Source organism: Panicum hallii, chromosome 9 (genome assembly GCF_002211085.1).
Source record: "Panicum hallii strain FIL2 chromosome 9, PHallii_v3.1, whole genome shotgun sequence".
Classification (NCBI taxonomy): domain Eukaryota; kingdom Viridiplantae; phylum Streptophyta; class Magnoliopsida; order Poales; family Poaceae; genus Panicum; species Panicum hallii.
The window spans coordinates 2,195,230-2,220,052 of NC_038050.1; the positions used below are offsets into that span (position 1 = coordinate 2,195,230).

Consider the following 24,823-nt stretch of genomic DNA (forward strand, 5'->3'; position numbering starts at 1 on the left):
GAAAGTATATACAATTTGGAGGCACAGATTCTTGATACATACACACTGAGGTCTCAGTGAAGAACAAAAGGGACGGACAAGAGCATACATATAGTCCTAGATTATTGTAAGTGCGCAACAAGTGAGATTCTTGATAGCACAACTGAATGGTGACCATGAAAAGTTCAGATTACGATATTGACTAGCAAATATTCACATCTCATCTCATAAGAAATCATTTCTGCTCATGAAACTTTTACCAAGATCTCTCTCTATTTTTACAGCAAGAGCCTGTTACACCAACAGCGCCGCCGTCTACTGCACATTCTTGGAACATGATCAAAACTCGCTCTCGCACTCAACCGATCATCGCGTACAAAATTACAGAGAAAATGGGGGAGAAAAACAATTACTTCCCCCGGACAGGGTCAACTATATGAAGTATGAACTGGCTACTCTGCCCGGTCACCGCGAGCTTGACCGCAGCAGAGCATGCAGCCATTCCGGTCTTGCTACCTTTGCTGAGCTGATGAGCTCTGCGGCGGCGCCAATGGAGATTGGCGCATGGCATCAAGATGGTCGTGTCGTGTGTTCAGGAAGCGTTCCATGTGTTAGGCAACCGCGGCTGCGACGGCGGCGGCCGTGGAGGCAAAGATGGAGGCTTTAGCGGCGGTGACCATGGTACTGTATTCTTGGTCTTCAAGCAGGAAGGACCGGACGGCGTCGATGCATGGCGCGGCGACGAGCCTCTGCCAGGCCTCGTCGGCGGCGTGGCCGCGCTTCAGGAACACCTCCGTGGCGTCGACGCGGCGGACGCGCCACATGCGCGCGAGCCGCTGGATCTTGCCGCGCTGGCGGAAGGCGAGGCGGGACGTGTTGGCCTTGATCTCGTCGACGGCCGCGGCGAGCATGCGCGCGCGCTCGTCGTCGTCGACGTCTTCGAGGCCGCGCGAGCGGAGGTAGGCGTCGAGCTCCGGCACGCCGATGGCGCGCCAGATGCCCCTGGAGTAGTCGGTGCGGCGGGGGTCGAACGCCGCGGCCACCTCCTCGACGAGCCCCCGCCGGCACATCTCGTCGACGCGGCGGGCGACGAAGTCGTGCAGCACGGGGAGCTGCGCGTCCACCCAGAGGAAGCAGCACTCGAAGCGCTCCCGGAACGCGCGGCGGTCGCCCTCCACGAGCTCCTCGACGTACGAGTTGGACCCTCCCGCTATGATGGGGACGCGTCCCCGCACCGCGACCCCGGCCGCGGCGCGCGCGGCCTCGCGGCGGAAGTCCGCGGCCGAGAACTCGGCGTCCGGGTGCGCGACGCCAAGAAGGTGGTGCGGCACCCCCGCGCACTCGTGGGGCGCCACCTTGTTGGTGGCCACGTCCAGGCCGGCGTACAGCTGCATTTTGTCGGAGTTGATGACCTCGCCGCCGAAGCGCAGGGCGAGGTCGATGGCGAGGCGCGACTTGCCGGTCCCCGTGGCGCCCAGCACCACGACGGCCTTGCTCTTCGCCGCGACGCGCTGCCTGCCCACGACCGAGAGCGGCGGCGGCGCCACCGGGACCGCGGCGTCCGGGAGCGTGATGATCGCGGGCGGCGGCGGCATCCTCAGCCTGGGGAAGGCGGGCGCTGCTGGAGCCATCGCGGGGGCCGCCATGGACAGCGTCATACCAGAGCTGAGCTGCTGCCTGCCGGCCCTTGTGATCACTGCGCTGGCTGCTTGCGTTCTTGGTGGCCACTTGCTTGGTTGGGGGCGTGTAGGAGCAGAGGAGGCCCAGTATTTATAGGTGAGTGCCGTGGTGGTGGTGGCCTAGTGGGGATGTGTTCTTGAGGACTAGTTTAGATTAAGCTCGGCTGTGGACTTGTGCGGCGGATGAATTGGATGCGGCGAATGGATCTAATCGAGTGCTGGATCACTGGTGGGGATGGAGAGAGAGAGAGAGAGAGAGAGAGAGAGAGAGAGAGAGAGAGAGAGAGAGAGAGAAGAGCCAATGGGCCTAATGGGGGTGGTGGTTTCAGCTTCAGTGATGGCTTGGTCTGAAACTCTGAACTCTGAACATGGGTTTTAGCGCGAGGATGCGTCTGAAATCTTGCGCACTGTGATGCTTGTGTGTGATCGACCGTCTGAGTTCGTTCTCAGCATGTGAAACTTCAGGTCGACGAAGCTGCTGAACCTGAGAGAGGGAGGGAGGGAGAGATCCTCAGCCAACCATGGGGCATGGCCCTCTTCCCACTGGCGATGCGACACGCAAATGGCTGTCGGCTCCACTAGTGCCTGCTACTTCGTACATCACCAGGCGACTGGTACCACGGCCACCGACGGAACCATCCGAAACGCTACAGCGCGGCGTCACCAAACGGGACGCGCGCGCGCCGGCAGGCGGCAGGATCGCCGGCGAGCAGAGCAGAGCTCGACGCCGAGCCCGGGGGACCCCGGATGTCACGGTGGAGGCCCCGGCGCTTTTGGGCGGATCGAGCAGCTGCTGGTCACCACTGTGGTTGACTGCGAGCGAAGAGGACTTGCATTGCGCTCGCTTGCTCCTCAGACCTCAATGATTCGGTTCAGATAGGATAGGAAGGAAGGAGGAGAGTGCGTGCTGGCCCGTCACGGCAAGAGCCAAGAGTTGACCTCCATGGATCGGCGTCCTCCCTGTGGACGGAACCGCTGCGTCCATGAGCGTCTCGTCGCTTTCATCGCGTACACTAGACTATACTGACCGTCACCATCGTCATCTTCTTCGTTTGAAAACGATGCATGATGCATGCTAATACTGATCATCATCCAGTCAATGGCTGAATGCCGCACAGCGAACCATGGCAGAAGACGCGTTCATGAACGACCTGTTACGGACTAGTAAACGGAAGGGACACGCTTCGACCGAACGATGCACCAACCAGTGCGTACATACAAAAGCTGTAATCTAGACCTTGACAATGTTTTTATAATTTAATTAGGTTATGAAATGGGATGGAGCATGGTGTGGATTGTCTTAATTTTTGGAGGTGTTTGGTCTGGAGTCAAGTAGATTAGATGTTCCTCAAAGAATGCCGGCCCACTTCTTCATTCTAGTCCTCTCTCTCTCGCCGTTATAAGGATTATCCTAATTCCCAACCCTTATACCAAACAGTCATATAGGTATAGAAAACCACATATCTTCAAACCAAACAGGTTCCAAAACCAAGTGACAGGTAGATGGGCCCACATTGTGGTTTGCATTGTAGCTCAAGTACCACAAGATACTCTCTGCATGAGCAAATTACACCAGCGGTCCTCAAATTTGTCACTTTGTATCACCCCGATTTCCAAACCCGTAAAATATATATTTTGCTCCTAAACTTAGTTTGGCGTGTCATTCAGATCCTCAAACTTATAAATTGCATATTTGACTCCCTAAACTTATAATTGAGTGTCGTCCCGGGCCCGAACTTATAAATTACACACTTCAATCCTTAAACTTACGACATGTACACCTTCTTTCTTCCCATAGGCATGGCTGTCGCCGTTGTTCGCAACACAATCGAAACAAAATCTTCGAGCTCATTCCCTCTAATGTCTCCCTCCCGTTGTAAGCATTGGCGCGAGATCTAACAACAAGTACTGCTAATTGCTTTGACGTTGCCAGTAAACAATAGTGGCGATGGACACCTCACACTAGGTTGATGTCGCCAACGTGGTGATAGTTTGACAAATAATTTGTATGAAGGAATAGTTAATTATGAATATTTTTTCATGGGAATCGAATAAACTCAACTTGTATTGTTAATTTTAGATATTGATGGTTAAATTGAATCATGGACCTAGATGATATGCATCCGAACTCAAATTTAGAGGGTCAAATATATAATTTTTTATTTAGGGATCTTGATGACACTCGAAACTAAGTTTAGAGAGTCAAATATGCAATTTGAGAGTTTGAGGACCGGAATAAAACCCGAAGCTAAGTTTAGGGAGTCAAATCTGTATTTTATGAGTTCGGGGATCGGGATAACACAGCATGATAAGTTTGAGGACCGCCCGTGCAGATGGGTTTGTCGTGCGTTTTGGTACCAGCTTGTAGACAGGCCGTTAGACGATGTTGGCCGCCAACAGTACAATCAGCTTGCCTTGGATGGTCCTTGCCTCCTTGATGGTCAATGGCTCTAAGAGGCTACTACTATATATGAATAAGCACACAGACTCTTGGACATTTGAAGTGCACCAGGCCTGGAGCGCCTGAAAGGCACCCTCTGTCACTTTGTGTGTTCTGCACGCTGTACGGTCGTGATCGGCACTCCACTTTGTACCAGGTGCTGCATCGGACAGGACAGCAGCGCCGCCGCCCATGGCAAGAGCTGCCAAGAAGGAAAAGGCCGGAAACGCGTCGTGTGGAAGAAGCGAAAGGCTACGACGCCAATCGCGCAAAGGCGAAACAGGACCCTACGGCGCATCGTGCACGCCCGGCCTCGATCCGGAATCCGGATCGATCACTGCGGGTAGCTAGCGCTAGCGGCGGGCGTGCAGCGAACAGGGGAGGAGCAGCGCCGCCGAGAGCGACCTGCGCAGGTGCCGCCAGCGTACGTGTCATTGTCTCATCAGGCGACGAATCTGCGAGAGCCGAGCCGTAGCTACTAGTGCGCGCCTCTGGCGCCGGCGCCGGCGGCAGGGTGCATGGCGGCCGGAGGATCGGATGAGGCGCGCCGGGTTTGGCGTGCGCCACGACGGCGACCCACGGGAGAGCTAGCTGCGCCCGGCGCGCATGGCGAACTCGGTGGTGGTGGGAGTGGGCTGGTCGCTGCGCCGGGAGCCCGGGTGCGCCATCATGTGCCTACGACGACGGCTACGAGGGGAGGTGGATGGGCGCGGCGCGGACGGCGACGGCACCCGGCCGGGTGGAGCGGTGTCGTTTCGTCGCCTGGTTGGAGGAGGAGCACGTAACGTATGTGACGCGTCGCGCACGGGGAGGATCGCATGGCGAGAGGCGTGTGCTGCGCGCGCGCCCGCTCGGTGTCTCGGCGGCCGCGTCTGCGCCGGTCTTGTCGTCCCGAGGTTGGCTGCTGCTGTGCCCTCCGTCCAATCGGTTGGGCCGGCGTGGTGCCGGTACCGCGGCCTAGCTAGTGCCCGCCGGCCAGTCACGTCGAGCAATAATACGAGGACGGCACTGATTGCCGGGGAGACTCGCCGGCGTCATGGCCGTGCCAATCATAGCAGGAGCACGGCACCCACGAGAAAAGGGAGAGCACGACGGCACGAGCGAGTTGAGCAGGACGTCGGGACGTCACGGTCCGGAAGTTCAGCCAGACAACAGCAGCAACGCAGGACAAAAAATGAGATGGGAAGAACGCGGCGGGGCACGGAAAAGGAGCAGCGACAGAGCCAGCAACCAACAGCTCGAGGCACCCGCGCAGAACGCGTCATCTGCGAACGGGACACGCAGAGTCTCTCACCGGCGGCAGCAACCTATGCCGGCGAGGCAGATCGAGAGCGTCACACGAACGGGGCCAGCTGGCGGTCCTGGAAGTAGGCGCCCGTCGGCCCGCCGGCGGGGAGCAGCGCCACGGCCACCACCCGGCCGGCGCCTTCCTCCGGCGGGAGCAGGCCGAAGTTGACGGTCATGTCGGTCCGGACGAAGCCCGGGTGCACGCAGTTGACACGCAGCGCGGGGTGCCGCCGCGCCAGCACCCGCGAGTAGGCGTTCAGCGCCGCCTTAGACACCGCGTACGCCGAGAGCGCGCCGGCGGGCCACCCGCGCGCCGCCGCCGCCGCCGCGCCGGCCTCCAGGTCCCTCGCGAACGCGGCCCCTACCGCGTCCACCCTCGCCTCGCTCAGCTGCGTGCACCCGGGTCGTCCAGATCCCGCCTCAGCGCCTCGTCGCCGAAGAGCTGCACAGCCCCGCCATCGATTGGAATACTTTGCATGATCGTGACATCGAGCTATCAAAGGAAGGGGATCGACTTGGTTACTACCCTGAGCCGCCCGAGCTCGGAGGAGGCGTTGGCTGAAACAACCGGATTTTCATTTCGAAAATCCATACTTCCTGGATTAAGTGTTATCACGTACAAAACTCATTCTAGATATATATCATACGCATACAACATAAAAAATCAATATATAAATTTATTTAATACGTAATCTAAAGGATTGTAATACGGATTTATTATAAGCCCGTTGGGCTAAATCGAATGTACTGAAAACGGTAACACTAGCGAAGCTTCACGCCATCCTTCATCTTCTGGAATCTCTATCACAAGTAGACTCAAGCATAGCACGGACCTTCGTCTCATCATTCTTCGTGCTCGGGGTCTATCTTCTCGGGTCCTGCACCTACTCAAACTATTGTCAAGAAATGTGATAGGTTCACGTCACCATCCGTATGCAAGCTTTAAGGTGGAGGTATAACAATTATTCAAGAAAATAAGCTGGGGTTTCCTATGCACAACACATCATAAGATATATCATCATCCAAACTCCGTACTCGGGCCGTTCCGGCACCTTGGACTCCCGGTCCAACTCACACATTCCAAAACCAAGTCGGTGCTAAAACTCCCACTCCTCGCACCTCAGCTGCCCCAGGCAGAGTCCCCACTAGAAGGAGGTGGAAAGTATGAGTAACACTAACTAACAATAGCAACAAAAGAGTACGGTTGTCCATGATCGAGGACGCGGCTATATATAGTTTTCACCCTGCAGGGGTTGTACACCTGTACTCACTCGAATCGAAGCCAGCCAGGAGCGATCCAACTGAACGACGAGACACCGATCTACTAACATAGAAACTAGTAGCCTCGGTACCATCCGGCTTTCCCGGATCTTGGGCGCATCCTCCCGCAAGAGGTCACCCTGGGACCGTGAAGCCTCCCTTGCGTCTCGAGGAACGTGAGGTCAGCATCTCCTCCCCTGCACTAATACTCGATCCTCCTACCGGTTTGGTACCGCACTTGCTAGTCCCGGATCGGATCCACCTGCATAATGGGTAAGTGGTGTGCACGCTTAACATAGTCCCACAAATTATAGTTACCCTCAACCGGTCTTCATATGCCGAAGCGAGCATCTTCTCACATTCGTATCCACCTCAGTGGTCCGCAGCTGCACCCATTACGAGTGCCCCCAACACCTCACGAAGAATCTACAAAGGTATGCCCACCACAGGCACTCCATAGAGTGTGCCAAGATACACACTCCAAACCCTGGATCCAAAGATCGAGTTAAGTTTGCTCGCTCCCTGCTATAATCCCTATTCACCAACTCCTAGAAAGTGTATCTCCACGCATGCTAAGATTATCCATCCATTTCCCACACATACCCATGCAAAGTGTAGTAGAGCATCTCATATATATCAAGTGTGCAGGATAGCAAAGAATTTAGGTAAATAAATAAACTATGCAGGTTCATCTCGTTGTAACACATCAGGAAGCAATAATATATCTAGCAAGCAATGCCTAATAGATATTCAAATCGTGGATGGGCATGAACCTGAGTTCTCTTTGTAGTCTTCACGGGCCTCTTGGTACTTCTGGTAGTCCTAAACGTCGATCGGCTCCTCGTCGATGGGTCCTATTCGTAATTACGAATAAATACGGGGCCAAAGTGCAAACAAAAGGTATTCAAACAAGATCCAAATCACAACAAGACCTACTCTAACGATTAGATCATGATTCTAGAAGAATTGTGAAACTGGTTTCATAATTTTCGAAGGTCCGATTGATTTATTATAAATTTTCTAAGTCTAAAACTATTTCTGAAATTAATAAAAGGATTTTAAAAAAGAAAACACAGTCAGTGCCACGTGTTAGCCCCAGGGTGTGCCACATGGCATGCTAACATCACCATGACATCAGCGGGGGGTTAGGTTTGCTGATGTCAGCGTTAACCGATCAACACTGACCGGTCAATGGTCAATAGGTCGAGGTCTCGATTCCACGTGTCAGCAGTCCCATTGGTCTGCCTCAACCGGAGGCTGACAGGTGGGGCCCTTGGGTTAGCTCAGAAAAACGAAAAGAAAAAGCGGATGTTGGCTCGGGGTCATGGGCCAAAAGTCGTTGGGCCAGCTCATTGGCCTAACTCCTCGGCTCAGCTTGCTGGGCTAGGCTGGCTGTGGCTTGGAAGGCCGGCTAGGGTCATGGCTAGCTAGGCCAGCTTGTGCTAATAAGCCGGCTCGGCGACGTAGGTTGGCTCAGCTCGATCATTGGGCAGGATCGAGTTAGCAGGCTTGCTCCATTCACGAGCCGGCTCAGCGAGGTGGGCTACGTCGTCTTCTAGCCCGGTCCAATTCGTCTCCCTTCCTCCTCCTCCTCTTCCACTGGCAGAACGGGCCCACGCGTCGGCGTCTCCCCTCCCTAGTGGTTGGGGTCCGCCAGTCGGTCAATCCGGTGTGGTAGCGCCCGGATCCGGCGCGGCGGCTACGCGTGTGTGCGGTGGCTGCCCAGCGAGCATTTGACGAAAAACCCAAAAGGGTTTCCGCCGCACCATGTCGTGACGTCACGGCGATGGCGAGCATGAGACAAGGCGCAAAGGACGACAGCAAGGCTGGCACGGCTCGACTGGCGTGGCAACGACCAAAGGCGGGCCTTTAATCGGTCAGGCGGGTGCGCACACCGTCGTGCGGCCTCCTGGCATTCCAGGGCCACAGCAGAGAGACGGGACAGTGTTGCCATGGCCACTAGTGGCACGGGTGCACACGCACACGCGGGCACCTGGTAACCCAGGGCCGCGGCGTGGCCCCACCATGCGCATGGCACCGGCACTCCGGGTCTGCAGCACGATGCGGCGGCGAGGCGGGGATTCGGGGCGTAGAGCGAAAGGCAATGGCAGTGCCTTTGGGGTCAGGATGCTCACGTGCGCGGCATCCTGGTACTCCAGGCCCGTGGCGTTGCCATACTGCGCGCGAGGCACTGGTGTTCCAGGCCGTGGCGACGGTACGACGGCGAGGTGCAGGGAGCAAAGGCGGAACGAAGGGTCCCTGCAAGAAGACAGCGCGGAGGATGGATAAGGGAGGTGGGTGGCCTAGGGATGTTACGGTGGGTTCATCGACGGCGCAAGGCAACATGCCGGCAGCAGGAGGTAGGGAAGTAAATTGGCCTATCAGCGCGGTCGAACAAGAACGGGGTGAAGCAGGGGCGAGTCGTGGCCGTGGCGAGGCGGTGCGGTGCAAGCAGCGCTGCTCCGTCGGAATCATCGTACAGGCACCGGCGTGGTGAAGTTCGGCGGCGGCGTCCTCGGCTCGGACGTGTGACACCCTAGGTGTCTAGAAGACAAGCAAAGATCCAAACCATGAAATCAGTCAAAAAAAGCAAGAGAAGTATGAAACAACCTATCAAATCTACCTTTCAAGCAAATGAATTTGTGTTTGTGTATTTTATGCATAAACCTTTGAGCTCTTGCAAATAAAACCCTGTAACTTTCAATGTTGATCACAACTGACCCTAAAAATTTAATGGCAAATCTGTCTTAATAAGAGCAACAAAAGTCTAGTTGAACTCAAAGGCTAACAGTACAAAAATTCACATGAAATGACGTGCTATTTAAATACTTGTTTTCGGAAGTTTGAAATAACTTTTTATGCATTTCTCAAATGGACAAAGTCATAAAATAGAAATATTTTCCTTGAAAATTTGAACAAAAATGGTATTCAAATGTTTTTGATTTGACCTTGGGAAGATTGAGTTTTAACCCCTTTTTCACCCAAGCCCCCGCTGTTTTTATTGTCTGCACATCACTCCCATCATATTCTCCCTCCTCTCTCCTCCCCCGCCCTATCCTGTCGCCGGCAAACCAGCTAGCCGGCGCTCCACGGTGCAGCTGAGGCTGCCTGGCCATGTGGGCCTTCCAGCGCATCGGAAATCTTCCGCGAACCCAGAAAATCTCGCGCTACCCCCTCAAGAAGCCTCCACGCGGCGGTTTTCCTCTGCCGCGGGCGCTACTGTCGCCACGGCAAGCCCCCGCTTGCGCCAGCAAGGCTGCTACACCCCCAGTTTTTCCCCTGGTCTTGTCTTCCCCTGCGGCTCGAGCCCAGGCCGCTATTCCCTCCCCTCGCGCCTATAAAAGCCCCACCAGAGGCCCCTAAGCTCGTCGCCCCCAACCTCCAACTCCTGGCAAGTCACCACCTACGCGTGGACACACCACTCTGCCCTAATATTGTCCAAACCAACCATTCCACCACCTTCTCTACCTCAACCTGAGGCTACACAACCGTTCCCCACGCCATCTTCCGCACCGAACCGTCGCCCCCACCATCCGCACCCCCGCCACCGGCTCTGTGCCACCGTCGGAAAGCCGCCTCAGTCCACCCCTTCCTCAGCTAAGGCCTCAAACAGGTGCGGTTTGTTCCCCTCCTACCTCTCCCGCCTTCACCCCTCACCACCGGCAACCCTAGTCGCCGGATTTTGGATGGCAGTAGCCGTTCCCCTGTGCAAAGAACCCTTCTGCTTCGATTTCAATCTTTCCGAGAAGGTTTCTATAAAATATCAGGGACTCATCTGTAAACCATGAACAAGAACTTTGAAAACTAATCATTTGACTTTGAGAATGCACAACAATTCACAGAGAAATCCTAAAAATACAAGTTAAGATGTTCTAGAAATTTTAAGTTAAGATCTACAACTTTGTAAAAGCATTTTGGACTGTTTCCACATAATTTTAGATATGGATTTAAATCAAGTTTAAATATCTTCTAATTGTTCCACGAGTTTCAAGAAACAACTGCTCATAAAATTTGGTTGGTAGCTTCAGTGCTAGGAGTAAAGTTTTTCATAAAAGTTTGAAGCTCTGAATCCAAGCACAGCTAGGTGTTTCAAGTACTTTTATTATAGGCTAGATCCCTTTTAAACTAAAATGTTGATCTCTTGTTTTTGCTTAGGAAAAATCTACAAAAATATGTAGTAACCTACTCATGCGAGTAGGTTTGTTCAGTAAAAAGTTGAGCATCAGTTCATGCGTGATTGTTCTATGCAAGTAGATCTTGATCCTAGCGGTAGCCGTGTAATGAACTTTTCATGTCAACCTGAAACTACCTCCATGAGTAGTTCTGCAACCCAGAAACTACCCCTACGAGTAGTTTTGGTTAACCAAAGCTTCCTGTGGAAAAGGACCGTTTACAACATACAAAACCACTCACTCACTTAATAAAATCAGTTAATCTAGATAAGTACTCGATACATGACTGCCCAGGAAAAATAAACTAAAGTACTCGACTACTTAACTTAAGTTTTGACTACTTTATAATGTAATCTTGTACCAGTAAAACCACTCATACATGTGTATTCATATAGATTTAACTACTCTCGCCGACGGAACCTACAATTTGGTGCCCGAGTCCGAGAGTGAGCAGCAAGAAGCTCAGGTTAATCTAATAGCAGTCGCTGAAGATCCGGACCAACGTTTGGAGGAAGCCCCGACTAGTTTTACACAAGAAGGCAAGCCCCGATGCATGATCGCAGTATTTAAATTATGCAACTATTGTTCCTTTTACCTGTGCATTTAAGTTCATAGGAGTTTATTGGAACCCTAGCTGCATGATCCTAGGCACCTTTGTAATCACTACTAGAATAGGAAGTCAAGTAGTTGCTCTGCTAATAGGTACGGTAAAAATCGAGTGGTTTTCTGCCACTCGCGAGAACTATAGGAGTTGAATGTTTTACCGTATGCTGCAAACTATAAGGTTGACAGGCGGGGCTGTGGTAAAGTACTCATGGTTGAGCCCCATCCAAGTAGAGAAAAATGCTAAGGCTGCAGTGTGTGGTAGTGGTGGTTAAACGTTTGAAAGTAATAACCACATACCGAGAATATGGTAATTGGTAAGCTTAAGTACCCGATTGAACCGGTGCGTGGACAGATTCCACCGTCTTGACGCTGTCCCATGAGCCCAATGGTGAGTGCAAGAGGGGTCATGGCCCGGCGTCGTCCGTGGTTCGTGGACCTATTGTACTCGAGGCCGGTGGCCCTGATCCATAAAACAGGAATAAAGGGAAAAAGTTGCACGTGTGACTCTGTGAGTAACCACGTGACGTGTGTTTAGGTTTCCCTTGCAAGGTTAAGAAATTCGATTCGAATTGTCCGTTTCTCGTGGTAATTGAGACTGCTTAATACTTTTGCCACATAGAGTAACAAGAGGAACTATGGCTATGATGAAACTTGTTGGATGATTAAATATTTTCCACCATGTTTGATTAGAGATAGATGATCACCTAGACTGGTTAAATGAACTAGAATATTGAAAGCTAAAATATGAATTAAGGACTTACTCTTTGTTGCTTTTCAGCAAAAAGAAAATCCTAGAATCTTAGAGCCATGCATGCTTAGTAGTCGGTTTTTACATACCACTAGTCGGGTAAACCTTGCTGAGTATTAGTATACTCAGCCTTGCTTGTGGTAATATTTTCAGTTATGTCTTTTGGAGATATGTTAGCTGGTTTGGCTTGGCCGAGTATTTTGCCAACTGGTTGGATAGTGGAGTGGGATCCATCCCCGGCTAGCAATGACTCTGCCGAGTGATGCCACGTATGGGCTTCATCGTGGTATCTAGATCGACGCTAGATAACCGTGTTTTTTTCGGCTGCTATTAAACTCTGAATGAAGTTTTATGTTGAACTTAAAAGTACTCAAGTGGTGATTTCAATTTGTAATAATTGATGTCCGACTTGTGAATGTAAAATCTGTGGAATGTTGTAATCTCTGGACTTTCCTTCATACAAGTTATGTGTATGCTTTGTTTCGATCGAAATATTAAGTGGTTGCATCGGGATCTACCCGACAGACTGTCAGATTAATTCATTTGAAGTGCATGGTAGCCGGTTCATTTTAAGATTGATGGTTAGTGCACTTAAGTCGAGTTAATTCAGGCGGTTCTGCCACAGGACAGCTCCTCCTTATCCTGCGCGTCGTCGGTCGGTGGTGGCGTCAAGCTCACGGCCGCGCTCACAGGCTCCTACACGGGCGGCTCCTCCTCCCTCTCTTGGCTTCCTCTTCTCCCCCTCTTCCTTTGGTGTGGCAGCGGCGAAAAGGGGAAAAGACCCCAGGGTTTCTAGGGTTTCGCAGCGGCGACGACTACGGGATTTTGTAGGGGCTCCCTAGGGTTCGGCGCAGGGCTGAGGTTAGGGGAACAACGGGGATCCTCGGCACGGACGCGTGGCAGAATCCCTGTGGTGCGGTCGCTAGGGTTTGGGGGAGCGCACGGGCGGTCACGGGCGAGGGCGTGGGTCACGTGGGCTGCGGCGGTGCAACGCTGCTATGTGACGCGAGCAGGCAGACAGGGCCTGACACGCGTGGGCATGTCGGCCGGTCTCACGACAGGGCAGGCGCGAGCGAGGGAGAGCGGGTGCGGGCAGCGTTGGGAGGTAGGGGAAAGCTGACGAGTGGGACCCACTCATCAGTTGCCCAGGCGGTGGAAGGATAAGGCCGGCGGGGGTGGCGTATGGTGATGGACTGGTACAAGGCCGAGCTTGGCATGCGGGCACTCGGCCAGTTGGGCTAGCTGCCGGGCGAAGTTGGGCTGGTGAGGGGTGCAGACCGAAATGGCCAAGCTGGGTTCGGTCTAGGGTTTGGGCTGAACTTGGGTTGGTTTTAGGTAAATGGTTGGGCTAGGTTAGGTCTAGGTTAGCATTTGAATTTAAATTGAAGGGCACACTTCAATTTAAATTCCACTCAATTAAACTCTTCAAACTCCAATCAAATAAACTCAAACAAATAGGTTCAAATCCAAGTATTTCACACTAATATTTTAATGGTCCTTGTCTCAAATTTATTTAATATTACTAAGAATCTAGTGAGAGAAAGAGGAGTCTACCTTATATTGGTTGTACCTAAAGCACTTACACAATTTTTTTTTGAAAACTCGCATTTTTTGGACATATAACATTCCAGAAAAAAGCCAGCAGCAGCGGCAGTAGCGCTCCGATGATTTGCTTCGTGCCGTGGTAGTTCGTCCTCAGGCATGCCTTCCCAGCGCCGCAGGTCTCCCGGAGGCACCATTTCAGCAGCAATTCGATCCTCTCATACGTATCCATGGCACCGAACTGTCGCACGCGCTCATCAGAAGATTCAAAAATTCTGCTCGATTCCGAATCAAAGCCCACACATCCAATTCGATTACCTTCTCCTCGTCGTTTGTTGACGCGCCGTCGATGTGATCGTGGAGGTACTCAAGGCCAACAACTCCGGCATTGTTTACCTGGCAAAAAAGATACATCACTCGTTACTCCATCGATCCATCAACAATGTCGTCGCCGGCGGCCGGCGGCCACGCACGCCAACCCATAAACTAAGTCCGGCGGAAAGGCTCCGGCCGGCTAGCGACTGGTTACCAGGATGTCCAGCTTCCCGAAACGGGTCGTCAAGAAACCGGCCAGTCGAGCGATGCTCGGAGCGTCGGTGATCTCCAGCTGGTGGAAGATGACATCGGAGAGCCCCAGGCCTCTGAAGCTTCTCGACGGCGGCCGCGCCCCTCGTCCCGTCCCTGGTCATTAAGACGACGGTGACGCCGGCGACGGCCAGCTGCCGGCACACCTCCAGCCCGATCTTTTGTTCGCGCCGGTCACCACGGCCATCCTGCCCGCACCCATACACAACGTCACGGCGAGCAGCAAGTACAGCAGGGAAGAATGAACGCAGGTAGCATGCGTGGAGAGATGTTTTTTAAAAAACGCTCAATGAGTGCGCCTTTCTATTGATATAGGAAAAATATACAAGGTATAGTCCGATACAATCATGAGAGGCTGTAACTAGGGAAAAAAGAGAGAAGACACGACAACAACACCAGCAGTTGAATTGGGGTATCAACACGCGCCGAACTCAACTCCACTCAAACAGCTCATGCTAGTTGGATTGGGATGTCGACGCAAGCCACACAACTTATCTCCACGAGACAACGCTGCCCGGTCAGATTGGGATATCGATATGGATGAGATCACTCCACTGGGCAACGGAAGTAGACCAAAGCCTAGCCTCCACCTTACGTAGCCGCCGTCAGGTACAACCCAACGCTAATAGGGAAATGAGCGAAGAAGACCACCGTCGTGCGGAACCCACCGCCGTCGGATGCGTGGAGAGATGTGTGTGTATGACATGCACAGGTACCTCGTGCTCGGGAGATTGGAGATGGAACCCTCCATGAATGAGCTCGAGCTGCAGGACGGGAGCGAGGGAGATGCCTGCGTGCAGATAACTGGCCGCCGCCGGAGGCCGACCGATCGGCGTCCTCGACGGAGATAAAGGGGGACTCGCAGCTACTACAGATCATTGCTGACGGCGATTACTTCTGGCTCGGTGGTGAATCGGTGATCACTCGATTGGTACGGACAGTGTCTTGATGCTTGATGGAGATCAGTTGTGCCACCAGGACCATGATTTTTGTGGCAACAGTTGATTGAATAGACAACTGCATTCCCTCAAGAAAAAAGGAAAGAAAAAAAAAGGAAAGAGTAGACAGCTGACCTACATGGGGCAGCTTGGAGGCGTCTCGATCTCCAGTGACCAATGCAGAATATAGGTGGTATTTTTCACTTTTCAAGTTTCGATTTATCTTTTTTCTATTTCGGCTTCAATAGTAATTATGTGCGTTTATGGGCAAAGCATGAGCGAAATAGTAATTATGTGCGTTTATGGGCAAAGCATGAGCGAGACAGGACTTCAGAAAACATTGTCTTGCATTCAGGTTGACACTCGACAATCGTAGTAATTACTAATTTTAGTTAGGATTAATAACAAATGTTTTTAACAAAGAGGAATGGATTTGCTTACTTTTTACCATTGCAGGAGTACTAAACAAGCCCTTTAGATCTAGCAAAACTCAGAGCAAGCTGGGCCAAGTTGGGAACCAGAATCGTAGATAAACAAGCAACTTACTACTTGGATGGCTTAGATAGGAACCTAAGGTCAGATCGGATATTAGAAATGAATGAATTGGTGGTAAAGGTAATTTGCCACAGCTCTAGCCCAATATATTCCAACAAAGCATTAGAGTCATCTGGTATAAGTGGAGGTAACTCTCCTTGTCGTTGCTGTTATACAGTGGTCTTTGTACAGAGTGGGCATTGGCTGATACATCACGCGATGCATCAGCTAACAGGACACAAGATTACGTTGGATATTACACAGATATCATCTTGTTTTCTTGTCTTCTGTCTCCTTCTCTACCACTACTGGAGCTGCAGGTATGCTGAACCACCACTCTCTCAACCTTCTGGTCCACCGTTCTGTGCTTGCTCTTCGTGGTGGTGAGTTGTTAGTGCATACCTCCAGAAACATCAGCAGCATAAGCACTCTTGTGGGCACGATGGCAAGGCTCAAGGCCATCAGTACCGATGCAACAATAGCTTTATCCGTCGCCTATGGTATAGGAGCAGACAATGAAATATATATATATATAAAAATTGCATCAGTTAACTTGTCAACTTCTGCATACAGGATATACATTTGGCAGAAAACTTGCAACAAGAGCAAGTAAAGGAAATCTGATTAAAAGCTGGCATTGCCCTACTAAAGCAGGACCCAAGGCTCCCCATTCCTTTGAAAAGAGGGAAAAGAACCCTGCCACAGAACCATAAAGTAATTATGACTATCAATTCACTGCATGCTGACAGGGAGTACTATCAGTCCTCGTTGACACAGCAGTATAATTTGCTGGCATCCTGGATCAAACTCAGCATCAAGCAGTGCCCAAACAGGCAGCGGCAGCAACTAACGCCAATGCATATGAGCAGGAGGGAGGCCGAGCCACCTATGGCGGCATCACAAGGATCAGGGAGAGCTATTCACCTCAACATGAACGCATTGCAAAAGTGGCAACCATGGGCAAATCGATGAACACATGATCTGCAAGGATTTCAGAACATGTGTTTGGTTCTTATTTCACACACAAGGATCAACTAGCCGGTGCACCACACGTGTAATCTTTTTTTCCCCTTTGTAAAGATCATCATGCATGCCGTCACTAGGTCTTAGGTATGTCAATTTCTAACATTGACAATCACATTCTCCTTAAGGCCCATGAGTTCCTTAGTGAACTGATAAGCCAAGTGTACGCCCATGAGTTTCTACATTAGCTGATCAACCAAGTGAAGGCTGTTATTTAATGTCTTGAGATGGCCAAGGTAAAGCTCGTTCTTAGGGGCTTGGGCCATAGGATGACACTGTCATGTGGGTTGTGGCAATGATCAACCCATTGGTAATTGGAACAGTTCGGTTTTTGGCCTTCAAGTGTCAGACATTATTGTAACCTTTAATCTTCCAGAGAAAGTGCTAGACATTGTCAGACAGGCTCCTGATGGAGGGTGGGGAAAGTGCTAGACATTGTCAGACAGGCTCCTGATGGAGGGTGGGGTCTGCTGATGGCCGAGGGGGAGGACCTGATGGTGACTCCATCCAACTGCACAAGCTTGGTGCAGCGAGTGTTTGTCCTTTTAATGTCGAGTTCTTTTATTCAGAGTTGTGTTTGCTGAAACTAACTGAGTTGTCAGACTTGGTTGACTGATGCTGTAAAACGCTAAGCATTCTGTCCTCATGCAATTCAATGGATAGGGCAGAGATCCCTAAAATTCTAAAAAAAAAAATTTAAAAAGAAAGGGAAGAAGGTTCCGGAACCTTAAGAGCATCCTGATCAATGAAAGCAGTCTTGCTTGATGTAAGCTAAAACATTAAAAGGGCATACACAGTGTTTAAAACTCTCACATATTGCCGAGTCTGGCGAAGGGAGTTTCTAGTCAGCCTTCCCCTTGCTTGTCACAAGGAGGCTAAAACATTATCCATAATATTCAATCCACAGATTGTAATAAAGCTATCACATGAAAAAAACAGTTTGTAATAATTTTACCATCAGAATAGTAAATTTTACATCAAAGCATAAAATTGAATTAATTTAAAAATAATCAGTGATTGCGACCATGGAATGTTTTAGTAATTTTTTTTCTAAATTTCATTTATTTTGTTTTCTCAAATCCTCTTCGTCAACCTTGAGTACTGGGGTAATAATTCCATGAAGCGTAGCATATGACAACATAGCATGGATTACTTTTATTTTCCCACTCAATCTACTGCCAATTATGGTGTGATTTGGGGTTCCATTTGCACTAGCACAATGTATGTCACAATATATTCACTGCATAGCATTACAAATACCAGACTCAATGAAAATCAAAACAATTTAATAAAAATAGTTCCTCGAAATGATGGAGAATGAGGACTAACATATACCTGGGATGGAAAAGCCAATAATAGAGCTCTTATCTTCAGAAGAACAATATTTGCATCCTGGACAAGCTCCTCGATTTTAGAAATAGCATTTTGAACAGCTAGGAGCTGCTCCATTGTGTTCATTGGAGGTGGAGATACCACCTTGACCTCAGACATTGGCTTTCCTTGATTAGTTAATCTTGTGAGAAACATAAATACTGCTGAAAACAATAGCACCATGACCATAAAATAGACTACCCACCCCCTGTGTCAGCAAAGAAACAAAGAGACATCACAAACGTGAAGAATTCTAGGAAGAATTCATCACTGTAACAAATTTAATTAAGATGTACTATACCTGAGAACTTAAATGTACAGTACAGATTGCTATTATAAGCTACACTATCCCTTTGATAACAGTAAATGTAGATTCATATGAAATGTATGAGTGCTCACCAGCTAAGTTCAGTTACTGTCAGGCAAGCACTGTTGCCATGCTTGCTTTGTCGTGATGTCTTGTTAAAAGATTTTTTATTTGGGTAAAGAAAAGAGTGCTAAGAAAGAAACTGAAACAAAATTACTTCGACTAAGGGAGTGAGGGTTGGTAATTAAGGAGAGGAAACCAACAATCTTAACCTTCCCAAAACTCATCGACCTAGAATGATTAGTATCAATGGTGAACCGTCAAATTTGCTAAAATGTTTTAAAATTGTATTGGGCCTGATTAAATTTCTATTTATCAACCTTTCTTACTTGCTCCTACGGAACCAAAGCCGGAAGGATTGAAAAAGTCAGCCATTCACCACTGATGAAGGATTCCTTGAAAAGTTAAGGATTAGTAGTTCTTTTTCAAACACCCTTGCACTATAGTTGGCTCAGTAATAACAGCTACATCCTTCACATTCATTGGCTCTGGTACACATTACTAAAACTATCGCACAGTTTGTCTCTAATTTATCTACAAGGAAATAGATTGGTCCAGGACCCAACAAATAATTGAGAAGAGTGTGCGATGCACATGCGTATCTAGATGTTAGTTCTTTCGCGTGACTCGGAGGGCCTCAAAATCACAGGACAATGATTAACCTTGTTCCTTTTCACCAGCCACAAGTAATGCATCTACAATAACCACCAAGAGTCTTGTCATTACAGGGGCACCATAACAGAGATAAAATAACGGCTTTAATTTGATGTTGGTTGATCTGATGGTGCCATTAATATCCTAAGTACAAACAAAAGGCACTAAACCACAGCCAACCACTAAATCTCTAAATAACTATAGCTGCTACTAGTCACATTAGTTTACATTGATAGGTTCATTGTTGCATGAGCTCCTCTCTTAGTTTTTTTTTCCTTGAGGGAATCCTCTCTTAGTTACTACATTCCAATGTTTGGTTCCCTTGCATACAAAATGGCCAAATCAAAGCAGTACCTCTAACATAAAGTTAGCAGAAAAATATCCATGGAGAAAGTAGCATACCTGATTATAATGTAAGAGAATAGAAAGCAAAACACCATGGATTTCAGAGGCTCATCCCACGATGTGAGCAGTAACAAAATCCTCCAAAGCTCACTTACTGGGGATAACAATTCCTAGATACAATTAGGAATTAGATAAAAGAAATACCAAACAAAAACTTAAAATGTATCTGTTCAGACATAATTGTTCTCATTCATTTCACAATTGTATCTCATTTCTATCCTGCTGGGATTGTTGTATATTTGGTATTAACATTATGTAATAGCTTGGTTAGTGCTCGCATTAACTTCCTAACATGTAATGCCTTGATTAGCTCTAGCATTAGCTGCAGGGCCTTCTGGCTATACATATTTGCATGTATCAATCAATCAAGATACTCTGTTAAGCATTCCCAAAGTTTCATGGTATCGACTATCTTTTCAAATCCTAACATTCCACTGCCCCTCTTCTTTCCAGCAGCATGGCTTCTGCTCACACCATTACACTGCCAGTGCTGCCTCCAACATCCCAAGCTTGAGCCCACACCTCCATCCACTCCCACCGGAAGGAGCTTTTCCTGGTCGCCCTCAGCAAGTCTGCCTTGAAGAAGTGCTTGCACGGAAGCAGGATGCTGATAGGGAACAGAACGGGCAGGTAACCTTGCAGGCCCAGTGTGGGAGTGTTCGCATGGGTGAACAGGCATGCCAGTTCAGTTGGTCCATGGGCTAAGATTCTGACCCATGAGGCCATGACATTAGTAAATCAGGATCTTGATGAATTCTAAACACCACATAAATTTGGAGGACAGCCAGATAAAGAATCACCTGGAAAAGCAGGAATAAGACAACCCTTGCTCTAACTTTAACGTAACCCTTGCTGACAATCTGCTAACTGCATTCACCCCCTCAAACAAAAAGTTTTGAACATGACGGTGACAATTATTGCAAGCATGAAGTCCTCTCCCTCATCTAGGCTTCCATGAATAAGCATAGGATGCATGTGTGTATTTTACAGGGATTCTTTAAAAAAAATCAACTTTCAATGGAAATTAAACAGTAGTCATTGAAACAAGTACCTAACCCAGAAGAATGATACAAGTATCTGGTCGAAAACAGTATAAATTGTCACTGAACAAAATGAAGTGAGAGCCCGCTTGAGGAGAAGAAAGTAAATGGCAATGCCACACGATCTCAGGTAAATAGTTCGACAGATAAAAAGGATTGTTTATGTTCTGAATTTACCTTCATTACTGCTAAGTTTGTATCAAGCCCCTCAACTTTGACTCCATCAACCGTGGCTTGGGCCAGTTCAACCTTCTTATAGTTGTTCATTGAGTCAATAACGGCCTTCTGCAAGGAACTAATTTCCCCAACAACCATCTCACCAACAAACAATCTCTCACCATTATTAACTGGTGCTACCACGCCCAAGTTTGACAAGACAGCATGCATTCCTCTACTCGTGCCAGGTTGGTTACTTCGATCCGAAGTTCTTGATGATATAGCACTGGCTAGTGTTTCAAGTATAAAATCACCTCCAGGAACTTTGTCACATAGATTGAACATCAAAAGAGATTCATATCGATTTGGCACTGGGAAGCCTAACTGTTCAATGGCTTGTAACCGTAGAATACCAAGTGCTGCCTTCAGAATTGTTTCATCTTTGTTAACTCCACTTATGTCAAACTTCCTAACAAATCTATGGGCATAAAGAACTTCTGATATGATGGCCAGCCAATAATCACGACGGGAATGGCCAGCCAACTCTGGAAATTCAATGATCACTGGCTCTGGTCTGCATGCACAATAGCAATATACACAAAGCTGTAAGTAAAGATGAAGAACATATCTATAGGGTAACTACAAGGATACCAACTGGCAGAAGCATATTGCCGACATGTTCTAATACAACAAAATTTCTGGATCATATAGAGCAATAATCCGTAAATTAAAACTAACAATGAAACCATTGCAACAACACACGGTACATGTAGCTTACATGACATTGCTTTATTATGTGTTAAGAACTTACAAGGTTGTTGATTTGTACATAACGGCTTTGTCAAAGAGACGTGAACCCCATGGACCAGTCAGCTCAGGTTTAACTACCTGCTTTACATCTTCTGCAAGTTCATAAGCTTTGGGCTTATCATAGGTAACAACTCGAAGAGCTTCAAAGTAAAGAGCATGATCTGTGAGTACTAATCTTCCTGCATCAGCAAGATCAAAATAAGTGATATAAGAGTAGAGAAGTTCATGTCATTTCACTATTTAGTAAATAAACATGACAGCAGCTTGAACAGCTCAATGAACCATGCATACCTGGCCATGTTGAAATACCCACATGTTCGAGTACTGGTTGTGTTGTCAATGTTCCATCAACTTCCAGAATCCTTTCTCCTCTCTGAGACCGGAGGTTTGATAGGAGTGATGACTCAGATTGTGTCTTCATCTTTTTCACCGCTCTATATGAGATAAAAAAAACATATGCTAAGTGTGGCCTTTAGCAAACAAGATACAACATAAGATGCATGATGATGATGATGTTTATTAATTCTTCTTGCACTCTATTTCCCAGAACTATAGATGGCATACTAACTTGCAATCTGCGTGAAGAATAGATTAATTAGCTCAAATTTAGCTTCATATTGAATGAAGTGTTCTCTTTCCCCCTAAACCATTCTTACTTCTTGCCAAGTTGCCTTTTGCCGCTTACATGCCCGAGCCTGTTAACAACTTTGTTTTTCTTTTTTTTTTTTTGAACTTCTCTGGACGATAAATAGATGATTTATGATCATAAATTTGCCATAGTAATGCACAGGCCTTCTGGCTAGTAAGACACAAAATTCCTTGCACATGATAAGGATTCTAGGATTCAACTGTGATCAACTAAGCAGCACCATATCCCTACATTCCTTTAAACTGATTGACAGTCACAAGTGTAGCAACACATCAGGATCCATGAAGAGCACTTTATATTGTCCTGTACAAATTAATTAAATAAACGTTGCAGTACTCAACATGCAGACAGTGTACGGAAACTAGAATTGTGTCCTATCTAAACCTCAGAAAATCAATCAAAACATGAGCTCAATAAAGTTTAATAACAATATCTAGGACTACATTGTGTTTTAGAGTTTATTGCATTTCAATAGCTCATGAGGATTTTACTTAGTAACTAATAAGCATTCTTAGCCAGGTATAGACAAAACTTTGGCATTTCAACAGAACAAAAGGTAAAGAAAAGTTGAACATGTTAGCAGCCAAATATTTGAGCTAGTTATTGTGTATGTTAATAACAAAAAAAAATATAGTATCAAAGAAAGTGACCTGTCCAATTCTGAAAGGTACTTATCATATACAGAAAATGGAAGACAGCCTCCGCTTGAACATGAAAGTGCATCAAAGAGATTTGAACAAGTTACTACATCAGCAATGGTTGGGATGGCAGGTGCTATTCTTGCAAAAGCTTCTAAACTAACTGTGCTGTCCACCTCAACCTGCAAAGCAGGGGTATGAAATTTAATATGGTTAAGAGACTCACTATCTTGCTATAACATAGAACTTGCGAGTTATGAAAAAGAAGTCTTAACTAATTCTATAACAGAACCAAAGAAGTACCTTAACACTATGCTGGCTTGAAGAAGAAGGAACATCCCAAGCTAACATCATATCAAATGATAGGCGACGGAAGTTTTTGTCAGCAAGATACCCTGCAACTTGTGAGATCTGAGCAAGTGCCAAGAAGCAGCAATACTCCAAAAGGTTTCTTGCATAGTTTCCTGTGTTCTTTACAGAATCAGATGCTTGCTTATCAAAGTTCTTTTGCAGATCGTTGATAGAAACATTAAGAATTCTGAAAGACAATTGGAACAAAAAGAAATTGATCAACACCTGATGGAAGTGGAGACATAGTACTAAAAAGGAAAATGCTGGCTATATAAGATAACAGCTTAAATAAATATACAGAAGAGCATAGCTATGCCTGAACTAAAAGGGGAATGTGCTAAAGAACTAACTCTCACGATGGTTCCATGAGCACGAGATGCTCAACAGGTTTCAAATAAATATGTCACGACAGGATGCAGACGATCAATGGAGGTAAACTATATTCAAATACACAAAATGCCACTTTTCCTCAACTGCTAAGGGAATTTCAACCTACATGTGCCATAAATTGCCATTTTACAATGTAGCACATAAAAGAAAAGGTAAAAGCATTCAGATCAGCTCAAACATGTCATTTAGTCACATAATGGAATGACTTGTAAGATCCCATATTACGAATCTCATTGTTGCAGCCAATTGCTAATGCCAGATTGTAAATTAAACCCATTTGCGGTCCAACACTAACTCATAGCCCAAAACCAGATGCAAATCACTATGCTCGCTCCTTAAGTAGTATACATGCACTTAAATTACAACATACAAATCATAACGTGCAACATAACACGAGTTCCTGATAAGCTAATGCCTAATAGTGTCTAATCCAACGTATGTGGTGTACAGGTTGGTTTGATCTTATTATGTAAGGGTTTTCAGAGAATTTTTGCCTCCATGAACATGCCTGGTTTAGTAGCGACAACCAATTCCATCGAAAAGAACTTAGGTTGGGATTTAATGATGATCAAATTCCACATCGAAGAGCCACGGAAGCTTACAATGAGGGATTCTCTTGAACAGATAGCCCAAGAAAGAAATAATTTACACTCTAGTCCCCTAGAGCATTTCCCTTTCCTGAAAGAAAGGGCGAAGCGGATCAAGCGTCGCTTTGGCCATTACCGGGAGCAGCGAGCGACGACGGAGTTGGCCTTGAAGGAGAGGCCAGCGATTGAGGGGCGCTTGCCGGAGAGCGAGCCGTCGTGTCCCTCGTCGTCGTCGTCTTCGCGGCGGGGGAGGCCCCACTTGAACGACCCCTCCCGCACCAGCCCCTCCAACCCCTCCATCAGCAGATCTCGCGTCCGGCTCATCATCGCCATCCTGCAGGAAGACGGCGGATCCGGTGGCGGAGAGGTTGGTCGCAGCGCGACGGTGGTTTCCCGCTTTGATTGCGTGCGGGCCAAGAAGGCTGACGATAGCAGAGGGAGCCGCCGCGGAGGTAGGAGCTCAAGCTCAAACCCTGATCGCCGTCGTCCTCATCCCTCTCGCGTGTGGGTGGCGGGCAGAATGGCTGGAACGGGATGCTCTGATGTGCGCCACCGTGACGTTCTTTCACTGACACGTGGGCCCACATGTCATCAGCACAAAGGACACGTTCT

At 48.2% G+C, this 24,823-nt stretch overlaps 2 protein-coding genes and 1 pseudogene across 2 annotated transcripts; all 3 read right to left on the reverse strand.

The window, feature by feature from the left end:
• Positions 1-320: 320 nt before the first annotated feature.
• LOC112876741 (adenylate isopentenyltransferase 5, chloroplastic-like) lies at positions 321-1,794 on the reverse strand. Its single transcript, XM_025940913.1, has one exon. It carries the CDS (start codon positions 1,635-1,637, stop codon positions 591-593), a length of 1,047 nt encoding a protein of 348 aa, XP_025796698.1. The 5' UTR covers positions 1,638-1,794; the 3' UTR covers positions 321-590.
• A 3,638-nt stretch (positions 1,795-5,432) lies between these two features.
• LOC112874423 lies at positions 5,433-15,726 on the reverse strand (annotated as a pseudogene).
• A 150-nt stretch (positions 15,727-15,876) lies between these two features.
• Positions 15,877-24,746, reverse strand: LOC112874422. Its single transcript, XM_025937735.1, has 9 exons — positions 24,348-24,746; positions 23,187-23,421; positions 22,896-23,065; positions 21,888-22,030; positions 21,598-21,775; positions 20,808-21,360; positions 19,588-19,700; positions 18,129-18,372; positions 15,877-16,265 (listed from the first exon to the last, which is right to left on the reverse strand). Exons 1-9 carry the CDS (start codon positions 24,542-24,544, stop codon positions 16,038-16,040), a joined length of 2,061 nt encoding a protein of 686 aa, XP_025793520.1. The 5' UTR covers positions 24,545-24,746; the 3' UTR covers positions 15,877-16,037.
• Between the last annotated feature and the right edge of the window lie 77 nt (positions 24,747-24,823).